The sequence below is a fragment of the Coloeus monedula genome, assembly GCF_965178545.1.
Source record: "Coloeus monedula genome assembly, chromosome: Z".
NCBI classification, from domain to species: Eukaryota; Metazoa; Chordata; class Aves; order Passeriformes; family Corvidae; genus Coloeus; species Coloeus monedula.
Window position 1 is genome coordinate 8,048,410 of NC_138822.1, and position 15,615 is coordinate 8,064,024.

A 15,615-nucleotide genomic window follows, 5' to 3' on the forward strand; every position below is an offset into this window, starting at 1 on the left:
AAAGACAACCAAGAGTTGCCTTTCAGCAGCACGTGTCAGCTTCCTCAGCACTTGTGGGCACAGCCTTTCAGGCCCCATGGACTTCTCTCCATGCAGTTTAAGTATTCCTCACTGTAATCCTCCACCACTGAGGGTATGTGCTCCTTGTTTCAGGCTTTTGTACTGCTCTTGGGCCCGGGATCCCTGGAAGTCAGTTCTGCTGGTAAAGACTGAGGCAAGAAAGTACTTAAACGTCCTGTCTTTTTTTCTGTGCTCCCAGTCAGCAGTTTTCCTGTCCTGTTCAGCAGTGAATTTGTTTTTCCTTCATCTTCCTTTTGCTGACAGATCATTTTGTTGCCTTTCAGGTCTCTCACTAGTTTCAAATCCAGCTGGGTTTTACTTTCTCTAACCTCATCTATGTGTGATTGGAAACTATTTCTATTCTTGTTTTCACATCCTTTACACGTTGGGTTTATGTTGGAGTTCAATTCCTTGTTCTTCCAGGCAGGTCCCCAGACACCTTTGCTTGATAGATTTGGGTCGGAGGTGATCCTTCATTCGCTGGAGGTGGCAAGCAGGGACATCAACATGGTTTCCAGACCTAGAATCTGTTCTAGCAGCTTGGTTGTAGGAACTGTGGTATCCGTGCCTGTGCTGCTGGGCTGCTGTAATCATCAGGGAAGTCAGGGCAATGTGTGGGTAAGAAGGGAGAATTTTCATTTCATTCTCATCACTGTTGAATTTGAGCTGCAGATCAGCAGACCTTGTTGAGTTAGTTACTTGCTTCTAGCCTACTTCAGTGCCAGCGACCAGCAGGAGACGGGGTCAAAAGCTTTGGATATTAAGCATTACCTCACAGGTCACTTATTTTAGTTTAAAAGTTTTTCTTTGCATTTTAGGTGTCTTTTCATACAGATCACAACTCTGTTATTTCTGCTTATGTTGTACTTCCTCTGTTTTATTCCATCTAATGTGTTGAATTAGAACGATTTTGTCAGTTATGAGCAAGCTACTCATTGTACTGTGTTGGATTGCTTAGAAAGTGGAGCTATTTGATCTATCATCATCTATAGAACTACTTCTAGAGCAAAGTCTACATAGTTAGGAGACTGGGAAAACAGTAGCACCACAAGGTATAGCTTATGGGTCTTGGCAGGCCTGTGGTGTCTTCTATTTTTACAGACATTTTTTTTTTGTTTGAAAAGATCGTGTGAGGCTTACACTCTGCAGCCTCTGTTCTGAGTCCCTGCAAGCATTTGTGCTTAGAAAGCATCCTCACAACAGGTATTTGAGTTCAACACAGGTAACATAAAGTCCAGAGTACCTCCTTAATCTTCAGCTAACGGCAGGGGGTTTGGTTTTTCAGTTATGAAACATTGTTTGGCCAGCAGTTGCATAGATTTCTTGTTAAATTTAAAGATAAGCCACTGGTTTTCATCCTTCCATCGCTGATGGTCACTCCAGGAATTGGACATTTTCTCCAGAGGACCAGAACAAATGCATATGGAAAGAAAAGCTTCTGTCTGACAGCTTAAAAAAGGATTGGATAGGACACTACTCAATGTATCTCAATTCCAGATGGAATTAAAAACTGTGAAACAGTTTATTGTGTTCAGTTATGCGTGGACTTAGTTGCTGTACCCACCTACCATGTAGATTCGGGGGTTGAGAGGGTGTGGAAGAGGTGGAAGGGTTTTTTTGGAAAACAAACATTAAAGTAGCTATTCAGAACTGCTTGGGTTTGGTAATTCATCATTTTGCTGGGACTAGTCCTATTCCCTAGGCATAGGAAATATGTCTCCATTCCTTGGCCTTGCGTCTCCTTAAAGTCATCCTGGCAAGTGAGGCATGGAAGTTTATTTCTTACGGAACCAAATGGGCAAGTTGAGCAAGTTTGTTCATTCCTTAGCCATTGGTTTTTTCTGCCTGGTTAGAAAAGGGTAGCTGTCATTGTCTTCGTTGCTTCTTTGGCTGAATGCGGGCAAACTTTACTCTCTGTTTTCCTGTAACTTTGAACATAGGGCTTTAGCTCTTGTGTGGTTCTCATGTGGAAAGAACAAGGCAGTGTGTCTTACCAGGTTCCATGTTGGATAGCTACAAGTTTTTGAGGTCAGTCCTCTTGAGCCAGCACAAAGGTACCTTGTACAAAGCCTCTGGGTGGAACTTGAAGGGTCATAGCAGTGTTCAGGGTACTGCTTGTTTAATCTCCAGCATGGTCTCTTCTGTTTTGCTTCTGCAGCAGTCTTAAGAGTCTGCTGATCTGCATGGAAATGAGACAGGAAGGATTTGAAAAGAAACATCAAGGAATTAGGCAAAAGACAGAATGACAGAATCAAGTTCCAGTTGCCCAGTATTGGATAACAGTGCATGGAAGGGGAGGGAGGGAAAGGAGATAAATCTGACTATTTCTTGACGATCCTTTTTACTTTTGCATAGGTAAAAAGCCTAGATAAAGTATTTTGTCCTATTTGAGAAGCACAGATATTCTGTCCTAAGCATTCTTGTGGTAAAACCACTTGTACAAACTTCAGTAGGAAGTAGTGAATGTGCTGTTTTGTAGCATGTGCCTAAATGTCAAAGAATCTACTTGATAATCTAAAAATATTTCTGACTGACACTTCGAGGCAGCAGGTAAAAAACTTCTGTCCAAAAGGATCTGAGAAGCTCACTGTTAAATGGCATTTAACACCTCTGTTGCAGAAATTAACAAGCGGCTGAACAGGAAAAATACAGGTTGGATTCCAATTTACGCCATTTGTTCTTAGGCCTGTGAAAGTGATGTAGCAAAGTTTATCTTGACCTCATCAATGATTGTGATTATGTGTCATCTAGTAGCAAGCTCAACAGGTACAAAAGACACAGCACTTGAAAAAAAACTTGTAAACCTCTAAGTGCCTCAGACTGTTTTTCTGCGCCTTTGGCCTGCATATCATACTAAAATCTTAATTTCTTGTATGTTTTAGTGCGTTTTAATGAGAACTCACGGAACATGGGAAATTCATGGAACTTCTTAAATTTGTCACTTTAATCTTACTATCAGCTAACTGAGAACACTTTCTCCACCAAGGCTTGCTGGAATGTGTAGCTGGCTTTTTCTCATTTATTTGGAAGTAGTTTTTATATATGAGTTCATGTAGTCAGCTTCTGCTATGTGGTCTAAGTTGCATTCCTTCTGTGTTTTCAGAAGCCAGCTCCCAAAAAAAAACCCAAAAACCAAAAAAAAAAAAACAAACCAAAAAACCACTGAACTGGTTTTGTAAAGTAACTGTTCTGTCTGCTCTTAGAGATATTTTAATGTCTCAGAACAAATAACACTGTTGTATTTCAGCTGGGTTTAAGGTGTTTATTTTCTGGAATTTTCTTTTTTTTTTTTTTTTTCCCTAAGGTTTCTTATGCACGACCAAGTTCAGCTTCTATCAGAGATGCAAACTTGTATGTTAGTGGACTTCCAAAAACAATGACCCAGAAAGAACTGGAACAGCTCTTTTCCCAATACGGACGCATTATTACTTCTCGTATTCTGGTTGACCAAGTTACTGGTAAGTAGGCAATTTTGCATGGCCTCTCATTTTTGGACTCACAGTTTTAAGAAATACTTCATCTTTCAGTACAATAGTCTTACCTCTATAACGTATAAAAGGTGTATGTAGGCCAGAAAATGCATTTTTCTCCTGGAACTGTTCATAAATATGCATGGAAAAAAATAGACTGTGTAGTGTACTGAGCCAGCTTGAGTCATTTCCACCCTGAAGGTGCAGGTTTGAAGCTTGTTTGATGACTTGTAATAAATTTACGGCTGCCATAATCTTCCTTTCCAAGCTGCTGCATGAAAATAGTCCCTCAGTGCCTTACAAAATGCTATTAAACTTTTTTTTCTCAAAATAAAATTTTATGCACAGCTGACTCTCTGAGGCTAGGATTACAGAAGCCCCAGACTGGCAATTGCTGTTAAGACTGTTTTCAAGGCTAACTCATTAAATTTGGGTGCACACATGAACTTTGAGTTCCTCAGGAGCAGATAAGTTTGGTGATTACCTGTGCCTTAAAGTACCAAGATGTACCAGGTTATTTGCATTATTACAATATGTGTCTCAATCATGTGGTTGTCAGTGACAGTTTGTGGTTACTCTTCAGACTCAGACAGTAATGCCTGTGTTTTTTGCTGTCTCAAATGGCTGATCTTGAGGAGCTTTATAATTGTCTGCATCACCTGCTGTGAGGTGTCTGCCAGAAATAAGCAATTGAATAAAAAGCCAAGTGCATGACAGGAGTATTGAGTGTACAAAGCAACATACAAAGAAGCAGGGCTCTACAAGTTCTCCCCCTTCGGCACACTAAGGGGTGGGACGGAGGAAGTAATTTACTCACATAATTATTCCCTGAATAAGCTAGGTTTGATTTATTTTTTATTTTGTACTTGTACCTTTTCAAAGTCACATATCCTCTTTGGTAACAAACAGCTTTCAACTGTAGAAGGTCATAAAGTTTTTAAATTGTCTTACTTTGAAAAGTTTCTACCAGCCCACGTTGGAGTCTTGGCTGACCTTTAGAGGAACTTGTATGTACTCCTTTGAGTTCCACTAAGTTAAAAGAAATCTCAATATTGACACCTAATACTTACAGAGTGTTTTAATAGTGTGAATTTTTGAGAGCATAATGAGGCCTGGAAAGGAAAGCTAAAGGCCAAATACCGACTTAGGTATCTGTAGATGTAGCAGATTTGTGGGATACATTCCTGGTCTTTGTTCAATAAACAGCTGTTCACAGTAGGTTCCTGTATATCCATACGTAGAAATAGATGGAATTTAACAAATGGACCAGTGAGTAAATATAATTGAACGTCTAACATGCATGGTAATTCTATTAATGTTCATTAATCCTGCTATTTGCAGCGTATTTTTCTGGCATATAGACTGTTATTAAGGCTTAAGCTTTCTTGCCTCCTTCTTCTTGGTAATTTGGAAAGAGTAGGCTCACAATGGTATAAATAATAAGGTTGTGACACAAACTGACAGATAAAAAATGCAAAGTTGAAGCTGGTGACATTTGCCTCTTTAAAGCTTTCTTAGGCCTCTTCATTGTCATTTCAATGGTTTAAATCATCATTGTTTATGAACAGAATACATTTCTTGTTATTAATGTCTTTCTCAGCTGAGGACAGGTGTCTAACTTATCTGGTTATTAATGAACCAAAATGTAAAGGGGCTATAAATGGCACTAGAAATACTACAAAGAAAACATTGATCCAAGTAATGTTGGCTGTTAGTAACTTTAATGTTAATTGGTTCGAGTATCCACAGCTCAATGTGTTTATTCTAAGACACTTTGGATTTTTGATGTGTGATGTTCCTAAGACCTTGCATAAACACTTTCGGATTCCCTTGCATGTTGCCTTTGACTTTTCTATGCCAAGAAAAGTTTCCTTCAAAAGTAACGCCTAGTGATGTATGGTGATATACTGAAACCACATCTTTTACTTAGAGGTAGCCACTGACTGCTTAAATATGGCCATAATTCTCATTATTGCAATATAGTATGTGCACATCATCATCCTCTCAGCATATTTCCTCCAAAGAGAGTTTCAGGGGATACTGCAGGAGAACAAAAGGTGGTTCTTTTGCTCCTAGAGAGCAGAGAGCTAAGCTATTTACAGAATTTTTGTGAATTTAGGTACTGCAGAGTAGCGTGAGCTGACCAGAGGTTACAGTGCAGCTGGGTTGGGTTCATCTCCGTCCAACAAAATAGCTTTGTTTCCAAATTCCTCTTTGACTCACTATATTTAAGTTTTTTCCATTGTTTCCCCTCAACCCTCCACACTTTTTACACAAATGTCTTACATCAATTAAATTAAAAATTAAAGTCAAAATTACAGTAGAAAATTCTTACTCTACACAAAAGCTCAGTTCTATGAAGCTCAAAATTACCATGTGTTCGCAACAATTGGCCATCAACAGTGACTGGTCACACAAATAAAAAGTTGGCATCTAATATTGTGGAATCTGTGAATTCATTACTGTATGCTTTTTTCACCGTGTGCAGGGGTGTCAAGGGGCGTGGGGTTTATCCGGTTTGACAAGCGAATTGAAGCAGAAGAAGCTATCAAGGGCTTGAATGGCCAGAAACCTCCAGGTGCCACAGAGCCCATCACTGTAAAGTTTGCTAACAATCCAAGCCAAAAAACCAATCAGGCCATTCTTTCCCAGCTGTACCATTCTCCAAACAGAAGGTATCCCGCACCTCTTGCTCAGCAGGCTCAACGTTTTAGGTAAGTCAAATAAATGTGCACAACTGTGCTGAAACTTGCATGTTCCCACAGCCCCTGTTTGTTTGCCTCCACTCCTGTGTTTTCCTGCTTGTCTGACTCCTCTGTGGGAAGGAAACACATGAATGTTGAACTTCAGCTATGCTCCCACAGTACAACTAAAACCAAAATGCATGCCATCCTATTGATAGTATTTCAGTGTCTAGTAAGCATACTTAGCTAAACCCAGGTGGCATCTTTCTTCTACTCAGTCACTAATTTTTTTTTTTCAAAGATTACTTTTCATTTCCTATGTTATTCTTGACTAATGTGCAAGTCAATGAACTTAATATTGACCTAGGAGATCTAGTGGTTTTTTCTTAGCCATAAGCATGCCACAGCCAGCTTCCTCTTGCCTACCCCCACATTTTTCCTCCCCATTCTGGCTTTCAGTTTTTCCCTAGTTAGTTGTTTATGTCCTTCATGCCATGCTTTGTCTTTTCTTGTTACGACCTTTAATAATGAAGATTGTTCACGTATTTTCCGCCTGTGCTTTTTGGGGATTTATGTTCCCATCATGCTGAAACTATAGGCATACAGTTCCTTGTGCTATTCAGTGTATTGAAAAGAACAGATGGTGAGAACAAAGTGAAACAAACACTGTATTATCTACAACCATGAGTACCTTGGATTTTTTTCAGTGATTTTCATAATTTCTTCCCTCCCTCTGCCCCTAAACAATGTGACTGGAATGTGTTAAACCGTAATACACTCAAAGAGTATTACTGTTGTATTTTTCAAGAAACAAAACCAGTTGATAGCTTGCTTCAAAGAGAATATACCAAATTTCAAAAGCTCTCCATTGGCTAGGCTTGCTTATAAGCCAAATATTCAAGAGTTCAGGGACTTCACTTCAGAATTTCTGAATTTTTCTTCAGCTTTTTGGCCTTACGTGCTGCAGGTGTCTTACAGGTGTGAGGAGTAGTGTTCTGCCATAAGAGAGGGGATAACCAATTTTATTGATTTTTTTGTGGATCTTCTTACCCTTTTTTAGGTAATAAAAAGGCTACCTTACAAGAGTGTTCTGAATAAAAATAGGCTTGCCATTATTCCATAGAGGCAGAAATTGCAGGATAGACTCAAGTGCATTGTATGAAATAAGATCATGGGTGAGCTGTTGAACAGCCTGTGTGTTACAATATACATATTCTGACAAGTCTTGGCCTCCAGACTCCTTGAGTTGTTCTGACTGCACATGTTCCGAGATACTCCTCTGTGTTCAGTTTCACTCAGGTGCTGGCTGGGGATAGCATTGGTATTTCGCTGATACTCCAGGTAGATTTGTCATGATTCATGAAAATCCTCCCAGCTCTCAAGAGTTTCTTTTGGGGGGAGGTTGGGTTTTTTTGAGAGGTTCTTTTTTTTTAGGTAATTTCAGTAGGCTAACCCTGTCCTGCAACTTTAGGCTTTGTACCTTAAATTTTGACTGGTGGAAATTTATTTTTCTTTAAATGGAATTGTATTTTTATGAAGGTCCATTTCCATTTCACTGGGAAGTTGTTGGTTTTTTTCTGAGATACTAACTGTAAAGTAATGCTTAAAAGCACCTTAAATGATTCTATGATTTGCCCCACATACAAGTGTAATGATAACAAAAAGCATTGAGTTATACCAACTCTGTAAATAGGAGAGAGAGTAAAATCTCTCTAAATTTATTGATGTGGAAGGAAGACAAAAGTTTAACTGACTGGTCAAAAGGTAAACTGAGGTTGCAGACAATTGGATTTTTTTTTTTGTTTTTTTTTGTCAAGGACTTCAGGCTAGTGTTTCATCAATAAAAGTCTTACCAAATTTTAAATCTTTACACTGTAAGGGAAATCATCTTGTCTTTTAGGTTTTTTTTGCTTTGCACTGTTTCATCATTCCAGGTGTGGTGCTGACTACATAGTTGAGATGGCACCAATGCTTTAGATCTTTCATGTGTTTACACATGCAAGAAATCTTGGGTGTTGACATTTCAGACAGGATTACCTGATTCAGTTGCCCTGCCTCTGTTAATAGTTGTCAGAGGCCTGAAAACAGCTTAAACTTTACTACTAAAAGCAACAGGATCAATATAATGCTTCCTTTCTTTCTTATTAAGAGAAAACTTGAGCTGGACTTTAAAAAGCAGCTCTGTATAATTGTTTCTCAGTTTCTATAAGATGCATAACTTAAAGCATCTTTAAAAATTTTCCAGTGAAAGTCCCTGAGAATTTTTCCAGAGTATTTTTAAACCTTCGGGATAACTGATGAAAAATCATACAAGTGATACCATTACTATATTAAGTCCTCATCTGATTATATCTTTAACAAGGACCTGTAAGTGGTGGTGTTTTACTCTTCACCTTGCTCTCCCCCCCCAGATGTCAATGACAGCAGGCCTCAGTCATCCACACTAAGTCTACCAACAGTAGTCAAGCATTTTTTAATTTCCTGTTTTCTGATCTTTTAGGGGTTCAGTAGTTTCTTGTCAGTGTATTCCACAAACCCAGCTCGCAGCAGAATCAATGCTCTGTAGGAAACTAAATTAAGTGCATGTTTTTTACCTAAGCTCATATTTTGATGACTCTTGAAAAGGATCTGTAATAAGACTTCCTCTTGCTGTATTTGTGGTTTGCCAGGAAGAAACAAGAGCTTCTTCAGGGTAAACATTTTTTGAAAGAAGCAGTTTAAGGGACTTCAGGAATAAGAGTAATAGGAGCTGTATGCATTGCGTATTTTGGGTATTGGCTTGGTAATTTGAAAGGGTTTAGTGTTGTGGTACCATTCGGTAGTTGGGGGAGGTGAGGGAAGAAGCACATGGAGAAATCTTAAAAGATCTATGTGTGTGTGTATTCTAGAAACACTTCATCCTGGAAAATCATAGCATCATAGAATATCCTGGGTTGGAAGGCACCCACAAGGATCATCAAGTCCAGCTGCTGCCCCTGCACAGGCCCATCCCCAAGAGTCACACCATGTGCCTGAGAGCATTGTTCAAACAATTCCTGAACCCTGGCAGGCTTGGTGACATGACCGCTTCCCTAGGAAGTGTCCAGCCACCCTCTGAGTGAAGAACTTTTCCCTAATATCCTACCTAAACCTCCCCTGACACAACTTCAGGGCATTCCCTCGGGTTCTGTCACTGCTCACCACAGAGAAGAGATCAGTGCCTGCCCCTCCTCTTCCCCTCAGGAGGAAACTGTGGAGTGTGATGAGGCCAGCCACCCCTCAGACTCCCCAGGCTGAACAAGCCAGGTGACCTCAACTTCTCCTTGTACAGCTTCCCCTCCAGACCCTTCACTATTTTCCTGGCCCACCTTTGGACACTCTAACAGCTCAATGGCTTTTCTGTGTTGTGGCACCCAGACCTGCCCCCAGCACTCGAGGTGAGGCTGCCCCAGTGCAGAGCAGAGCGGGACAATCCCCTCCCTTGCCCGGCTGGTGATGCTGTGCCTGATGCACCCCAGGACACGGGTGGCTCTCCTGCCTGCCAGGGCACTGCTCACTCACGTTCAACTTTCTGTTGACCACAACCCCCAGGTCCCTTCCTATGCTTTTCAGTGTCTCATTCTCCAGTGTGTCTGTACATCCTGGGCTACCCCATCCCAGGTGCAGAATCTGACACTTGCCCTTTTTAAATGTCGTGTGGTTGGCGATTTCCCAACCCTCTAATTTGTCAAGGTCTCTCTGCCTTAAGGGGAGTCAACAGCTCCTCCCAGTTTAATGTCATCAGCAGACTTACTGAGTATCCATTCTTCAAGTCCTGCGTCCAAGTCATTTATGAAGATGCTAAAGAGCACTGAGCCTAAAATGAAGCTATGTGGAATCCCAGTAGTGACCAGTTACTCGCCAGGTGTCACTGTAACCCTTTGTGCCCAACCCATGAGCCAGTTGCTCGCCCATCACATGATGCATTTATCCAGCCGTGTGCTGCACATTTTGTCCAGAATGATCCTGGGAGAGGCAGTATGAAAAGCTATACTGAAATCCAAAAATCTGACTTCCGTTGGTCAGCTGGGTAGGTTATCCTGTCATAAAAAGAAATTAAGTTTGACAAGCAGGACTTTCCTTCATGAAGCCATGCTGGCTGTGATTGTGTTTTTCAACACTTCCCAGATTAATCTCCATAATTTTACCAGGCAGTGAAGTGAGACTGACAGGCCTGTATTTTCCAGGGTCATCCTTCTTGCCCTTCTTGAAAGTTTGGGATAGTGTTAGCCAGCTTCCAGTCAACTCCATATTCCCAAGACCATTAAAAAGTCATTGAGAGAGCACTCACAAAAGCATTGGCCAGTTTTCTAAGTGTTTTTGGATGAATCCCATCAAGTCTGATAGATTTGTAGGAATTCAGCTGGAGCAGGAGATCCCGCACAAGTTTAGGGTTGTTCACCATTTTCACAGCCGTGGTCCTCCAGCTCAGGACCCTGGGACCCTCTTAGCCCATCATTAGTATTAAAGATGGAGGCAAAGAAAGCATTAAACTTCTCTCTTTTTTGTGTCCATGTTTGTGGGGTGACCGTCCTCATTCTATACCTGGCCTGTGTTATTTTTGGACTGCTCTTTGAGATTGACATATTTAAAAACATCTTTTTGTTGTCCCCCGTGTTTTTTGGCAAGCTTCAACTCTTGTTGAGCTTTGGCCACACTAATTTTGTCCCTCTAGTGGCAAGCAGCATCTCTGTGTTCTTTCCATGTCCTCCTGACTTTGCCTCCACTGTTCTTACACTTACTTATTTTGCCTTAGTCCTACTCAGCCAAACCAGCCTTCTGCCTCACAACATTTTGGAACTGCCAGAAGGAGTAGGAATATGAGAAATCTTTTTTTGGAGTTCATGTTACCACAGTTGCTATTGGTCGAAAATACTGCATCTGTCTTGACAGTCATGCCAGCAAACATGTAAGAAGCCTCAATAAAAGTCTCTGTCTCAACCAAGTTAGTAATGTAGAAAAACTTCACCGATGTGGTCACTGACTGTAACTTTATGGTAACAGTATGTGATTTAGGCTAAACTTCTGGCAGTGGTGCACTTTATAAATTGAACTTCTTATGGTTGTGGTTACTACACAGCTTATCTATTTAGTATTCGCTGTCAGGTGCAACAAGGTGCCACTGCTCTTTCAGTGGTGATTCTTCAACGTTGCATGAGATCCATACAGTGTAATAGATGTGACAGTAATATGCTAAGTTTCCTTATTCTTAAAGGGTGGAAAAGTCTGAAGACTGAACATGTTGCTAAATGTTTTGCAGGTTGGACAATCTGCTCAACATAGCTTATGGAGTAAAGAGGTAATAAAGGATTAGTTGGTTCATAACAACCAAATTAGTTTGAAGTAATTTGCAAACTCTTACTTTTCAGTAAGACTTATGTTGAATTTTTGCATGTTGAGACTTCAGCTGAAATTGTTCATTTTGATGCATTTTGCATGAAATAGACAAACCTTTTGTAGCAGTTCCATGGAATTCCTGTTTCAAGTGACTTGCTAATCCTCACTGGTTTTATAGCATGCTTTCCTTTTGATTTTCTATGTTACATCATTTCAGACATATCTAGTACTGTTCTCCCTACTCGTGTATAATTTTTTGCATAGTATTTGCGCAGTTAGGGGGCAAAAAATATTTTTGATCTTATCTTTCTAGTCTGAGCAACATGTTCATTCTGTGAAAAGCTCTGTATCATTCTCTTCTTTTATTTTGACATTTCTTTGCTGGGGTTCCATGTGAACAGCTATATTATGATTCTGTTTTGCTTTCCCTCATTCTTTAGTAGGTTTCCTCCAATGACCATTGATGGAATGACCAGTTTGGCCGGAATTAATATCCCTGGACATGCAGGAACTGGGTGGTGCATTTTTGTGTACAACTTGGCCCCTGATGCTGATGAGAGTATCCTCTGGCAAATGTTTGGACCCTTCGGAGCGGTAACCAATGTGAAGGTCATCCGTGACTTTAACACCAACAAGTGCAAAGGTTTTGGATTTGTGACTATGACAAACTACGATGAGGCAGCTATGGCAATAGCCAGCCTGAATGGATACCGCCTTGGTGACAGAGTATTGCAGGTCTCCTTCAAAACAAACAAAACGCACAAAGCCTAACAAGTTATTCTCAGTGCATTAATACATGAAAACTCTACAACAAAGGCAATTTACAAGAAGCTCTATGCATTAGTAAATGCCTTTGTTGTATGCCAGTGTGGAAATGGGGATAAAATGACTACTTAGCATCCTAAGAATATGTGAGATTTTTTTATTGCTAATATTTGAATTAGAACTTCTTAACTATCTTTTGTGTTTGAGTATTGACAAGAGTTACAGGGTTTTTACCTGTCACAATGCGTATTCTATTGCCTTCTTTGAAGAAGGTGGACCTTTTAAAATGTTTCAGCTAAGGGAAGAAGTTTTTTTCTTTATACATGGCTGCCTTTAACCTATGAGTAAATACTGAGGCTTTGTGTAATACTATAATTTTTCTTTTGTCATTTTTTTATTTGCTTTGTCTTTAATTTACATTGTAATGCATTATTGTTTTGTTTCGTTGTTCAAGAAAAGTATCTGAAGTTTACATTTTATTTATAAAGTTATAAGCAGTATTTATTTTATCATCTTCATTTGGGTTGGGGAATGGGAACACATTATAGAAGCTTATTGTAAGAATACTGGAGAACTTTTCGTAAAGCAGTACCTTGCCAAAGAGATAAGAGCCTCTTTGATGTGGGTTTACAAAAGCATCTATTTTTATAAAAAAAAATAAAAAATTTGGAGAAACTTTTTACTGGTCCTGGAACAAATATTTTGACTTGAATACTTTGAGAAATCTCTTCGTATGACACCTAGTGAGCTTTTAAAACTTACCAGGAAATTTGCAATTGTTGGGAAAAAATTTAGGAAGATTTATGATGTAGAACTACTTTTGAGACCTTTGTATTAAGAAGTAAAGTCAATGGGATGCACTGTTGGTTTCATTTTTTGTAATCATCAGTGGAGTCATTGATCATCCTGGTTATTAAGTGATAGGTGGCTCACTTTAATTTGTGATTTTGAAACAAATGAAAATTTAAAAAAAGAATATAAGAGCAAGCAGAAAACTTACAATACTGAGAGATGGGGGAAAAAAAAAATCTGTTCTTCCTAAAGAATTCCCTTCAGATAGAGCTCATGGTGTTTAGTGATGTACTTGCTATTGTTTGAAGAATTGTTTTGTCTTAAGAAAAGACATCGAGCATGGTTTGCACAGTAGCAAATCAGCAGAAGTGACCTGAGTTGGATAGGTTAGGAGGTATTTTGAAAGTTACGTTCAAGGCTAACACCTGAGCTTTGTGTAATGTAAATAAGACCTTAAGTTATGAACCTTTCAGCTAATTTTGATTATAGGGTTTTTTTTTTAAGTTACATGCCAAGTGATGTTCAATTTTGAATGTTTTTGTATAAGTTTTTTCTTTGTAAATGGCATTAACATTGTTACTTGAGGTCTGCTTCCTTTTTTTTTTTCTTTTCCTTTTTATTTTTGTCCTGAGGACTTGAATTTACAGTGCATCAGATCTGTTGCTATTTTTGTCTGTAGATAGTCTAGCTTCAGCTGTTTATGGTGATGCAACATTTTTGTTTATAAATATGTTTGTGGTAAAAAAAACAAAACAAGTATAAACATATGTTTTGAGCAAATTTCCTTACATTTTTCATATGAAAACCATAAATACCTGTATGCTATTGAAGTTTAACTTTGTATGATGCTTAAGTCACTATTTGGGGAAATAGAAAAGGTCTTTACCATGTATTGAAGAAATTTAAGGAAAACAAATACAGAATATTTTCTGATTAGCATCTAGCTTATAATTAAATTTTTAAAAAAAAAGCTGAGGGTTTGATGCCTTCACCAGGATGCACTGACAACTATGTAGTTACGTCCTGCTTTTTGTATAAACTGAGATGCTCATACGCTTCCCCTTAGAAAAAGCAATGTTCTATGCATAACATAGTTGTACACTATATTTGCAGTTGGTTTTGGTTCTTATTCTTTTAAATTGTAGTTATAAAATTTTCAGTATAGTACAGTACATATACTGTGAAGCGCGTGCTAAAGTGAATAAGCAAGTTTTCATGCTGACCCACTCAATGCTATTCAAAAATCAATTGGCTTCCTGAGTACTTCTTCATTCTTAGATGCATTTAGATTGTTAAAGCTAATCCTCTGCATTAAAAGTTGTATATAGTATAGAAATCACAAACTTTCCAATGTGGGAGAAATAGTAGCTACATGCTTCTTTCCTATACTACTGTAGCAACTAACGGCATTGATGAGAAGGCATGTAAATTGGGCTTCACTTTACAGTGTTTATCAGAGCACTTAGTAAAATATAAGGCTGGTATTTATTTGAAGTTGTATAGTATGACTTAATTCACATTTGTTGGAATAGAGAATATATTCTGTTGGGTATTTAAGAGGTTGTACATGTTTTCTTTTGTGTTTGGATTCTTTGTACTTTTTCATGTTCAGTACATCAATAAACAAAGTTGAAGGGAAAACAGTGTCCTGAGCTGGTCTTTTACCATATTTTCCACTGCTTTAATGAGTAAGTAATCTGAGTGAAAGGTTTCTGCAAAGCTCTTGAGCTGCTTGTAATTTAGGTTAGGATCTCAGTTACCAACAAGGAAGTAAGACAGTGGAGCTGTGTACCAGTTCTGATATATTAGAATTAGTGTAGAATCTTTTCACTTCAGTTTTACATTAACCACTCAATACTTAGCCTGATATAATAAATGAGAGTCATTAAACACATTCAGTAAAAATTAATTTGCTGTGTGTCTAGCAGGCTGCTGTCCAGTGTAACTAAGTGAATGCCTAAGTGTGTTTTCCAAGAGATAAAGTAGAAAGATTAAGAAGTATCGGGGACTCCAAGGAGGAGGTACACCAGTTGCACTGTGCTCTGGCCTTCCTGAGACAGGGGCAAAGATGAGAAAGAAACCCAGATCAAGGGCATCATGTAACCTCCCCCTGCCAGGCTGAAGGCGGTAGGTCAGAAGGAAGGGGTGAATGGATGCAAGTCCTTGCTCGGCACAACAGGCAGAAGCTCTCCTTGTCCACCTCACTCTCCCAGGTGCCTATGTACAATAAGTATGAGGCTCTGGATGTGGTAGGAGAATCAATGGATGATTAGGACTGAAGTCCTTCTCCAACAGAGGAGAAGTCTCCCTCCTTGTGGCGCGGGTTATGGACGTCACCAGGAAACTTCCTAGCCTGGTTCAAACTACTGCTGCCTGTTGCTGGTCCTCTACGTGCATGATGATGAAGCCACAACACGTAGTCCAAAGGCTGGTGTAAAAAGATTTCAAGGTCCTGGGATGGTTGGTGAAGTATTCAGGGGCACAGGTTA

At 39.3% G+C, this 15,615-nt stretch overlaps 1 protein-coding gene across 4 annotated transcripts in view; it reads left to right on the top strand.

Moving 5' to 3' along the window:
- Positions 1 to 12,340, top strand: part of ELAVL2 (ELAV like RNA binding protein 2) — a gene marked incomplete at its 3' end in the record, with an annotated part of 49,154 nt that extends 36,814 nt beyond the window's left edge. Inside the window, exons 4-7 of one of the 4 annotated variants that reach the window (XM_082300906.1) lie at positions 3,365 to 3,518; positions 6,019 to 6,244; positions 11,493 to 11,531; positions 12,010 to 12,340. In XM_082300906.1, the coding sequence (XP_082157032.1) occupies positions 3,365 to 3,518; positions 6,019 to 6,244; positions 11,493 to 11,531; positions 12,010 to 12,340 (750 nt within the window). The remainder of the gene's footprint in view (positions 1 to 3,364; positions 3,519 to 6,018; positions 6,245 to 11,492; positions 11,532 to 12,009) is intronic. The other 3 variants (XM_082300909.1, XM_082300907.1, XM_082300908.1) reach the window with 3 other exon arrangements.
- Between the last annotated feature and the right edge of the window lie 3,275 nt (positions 12,341 to 15,615).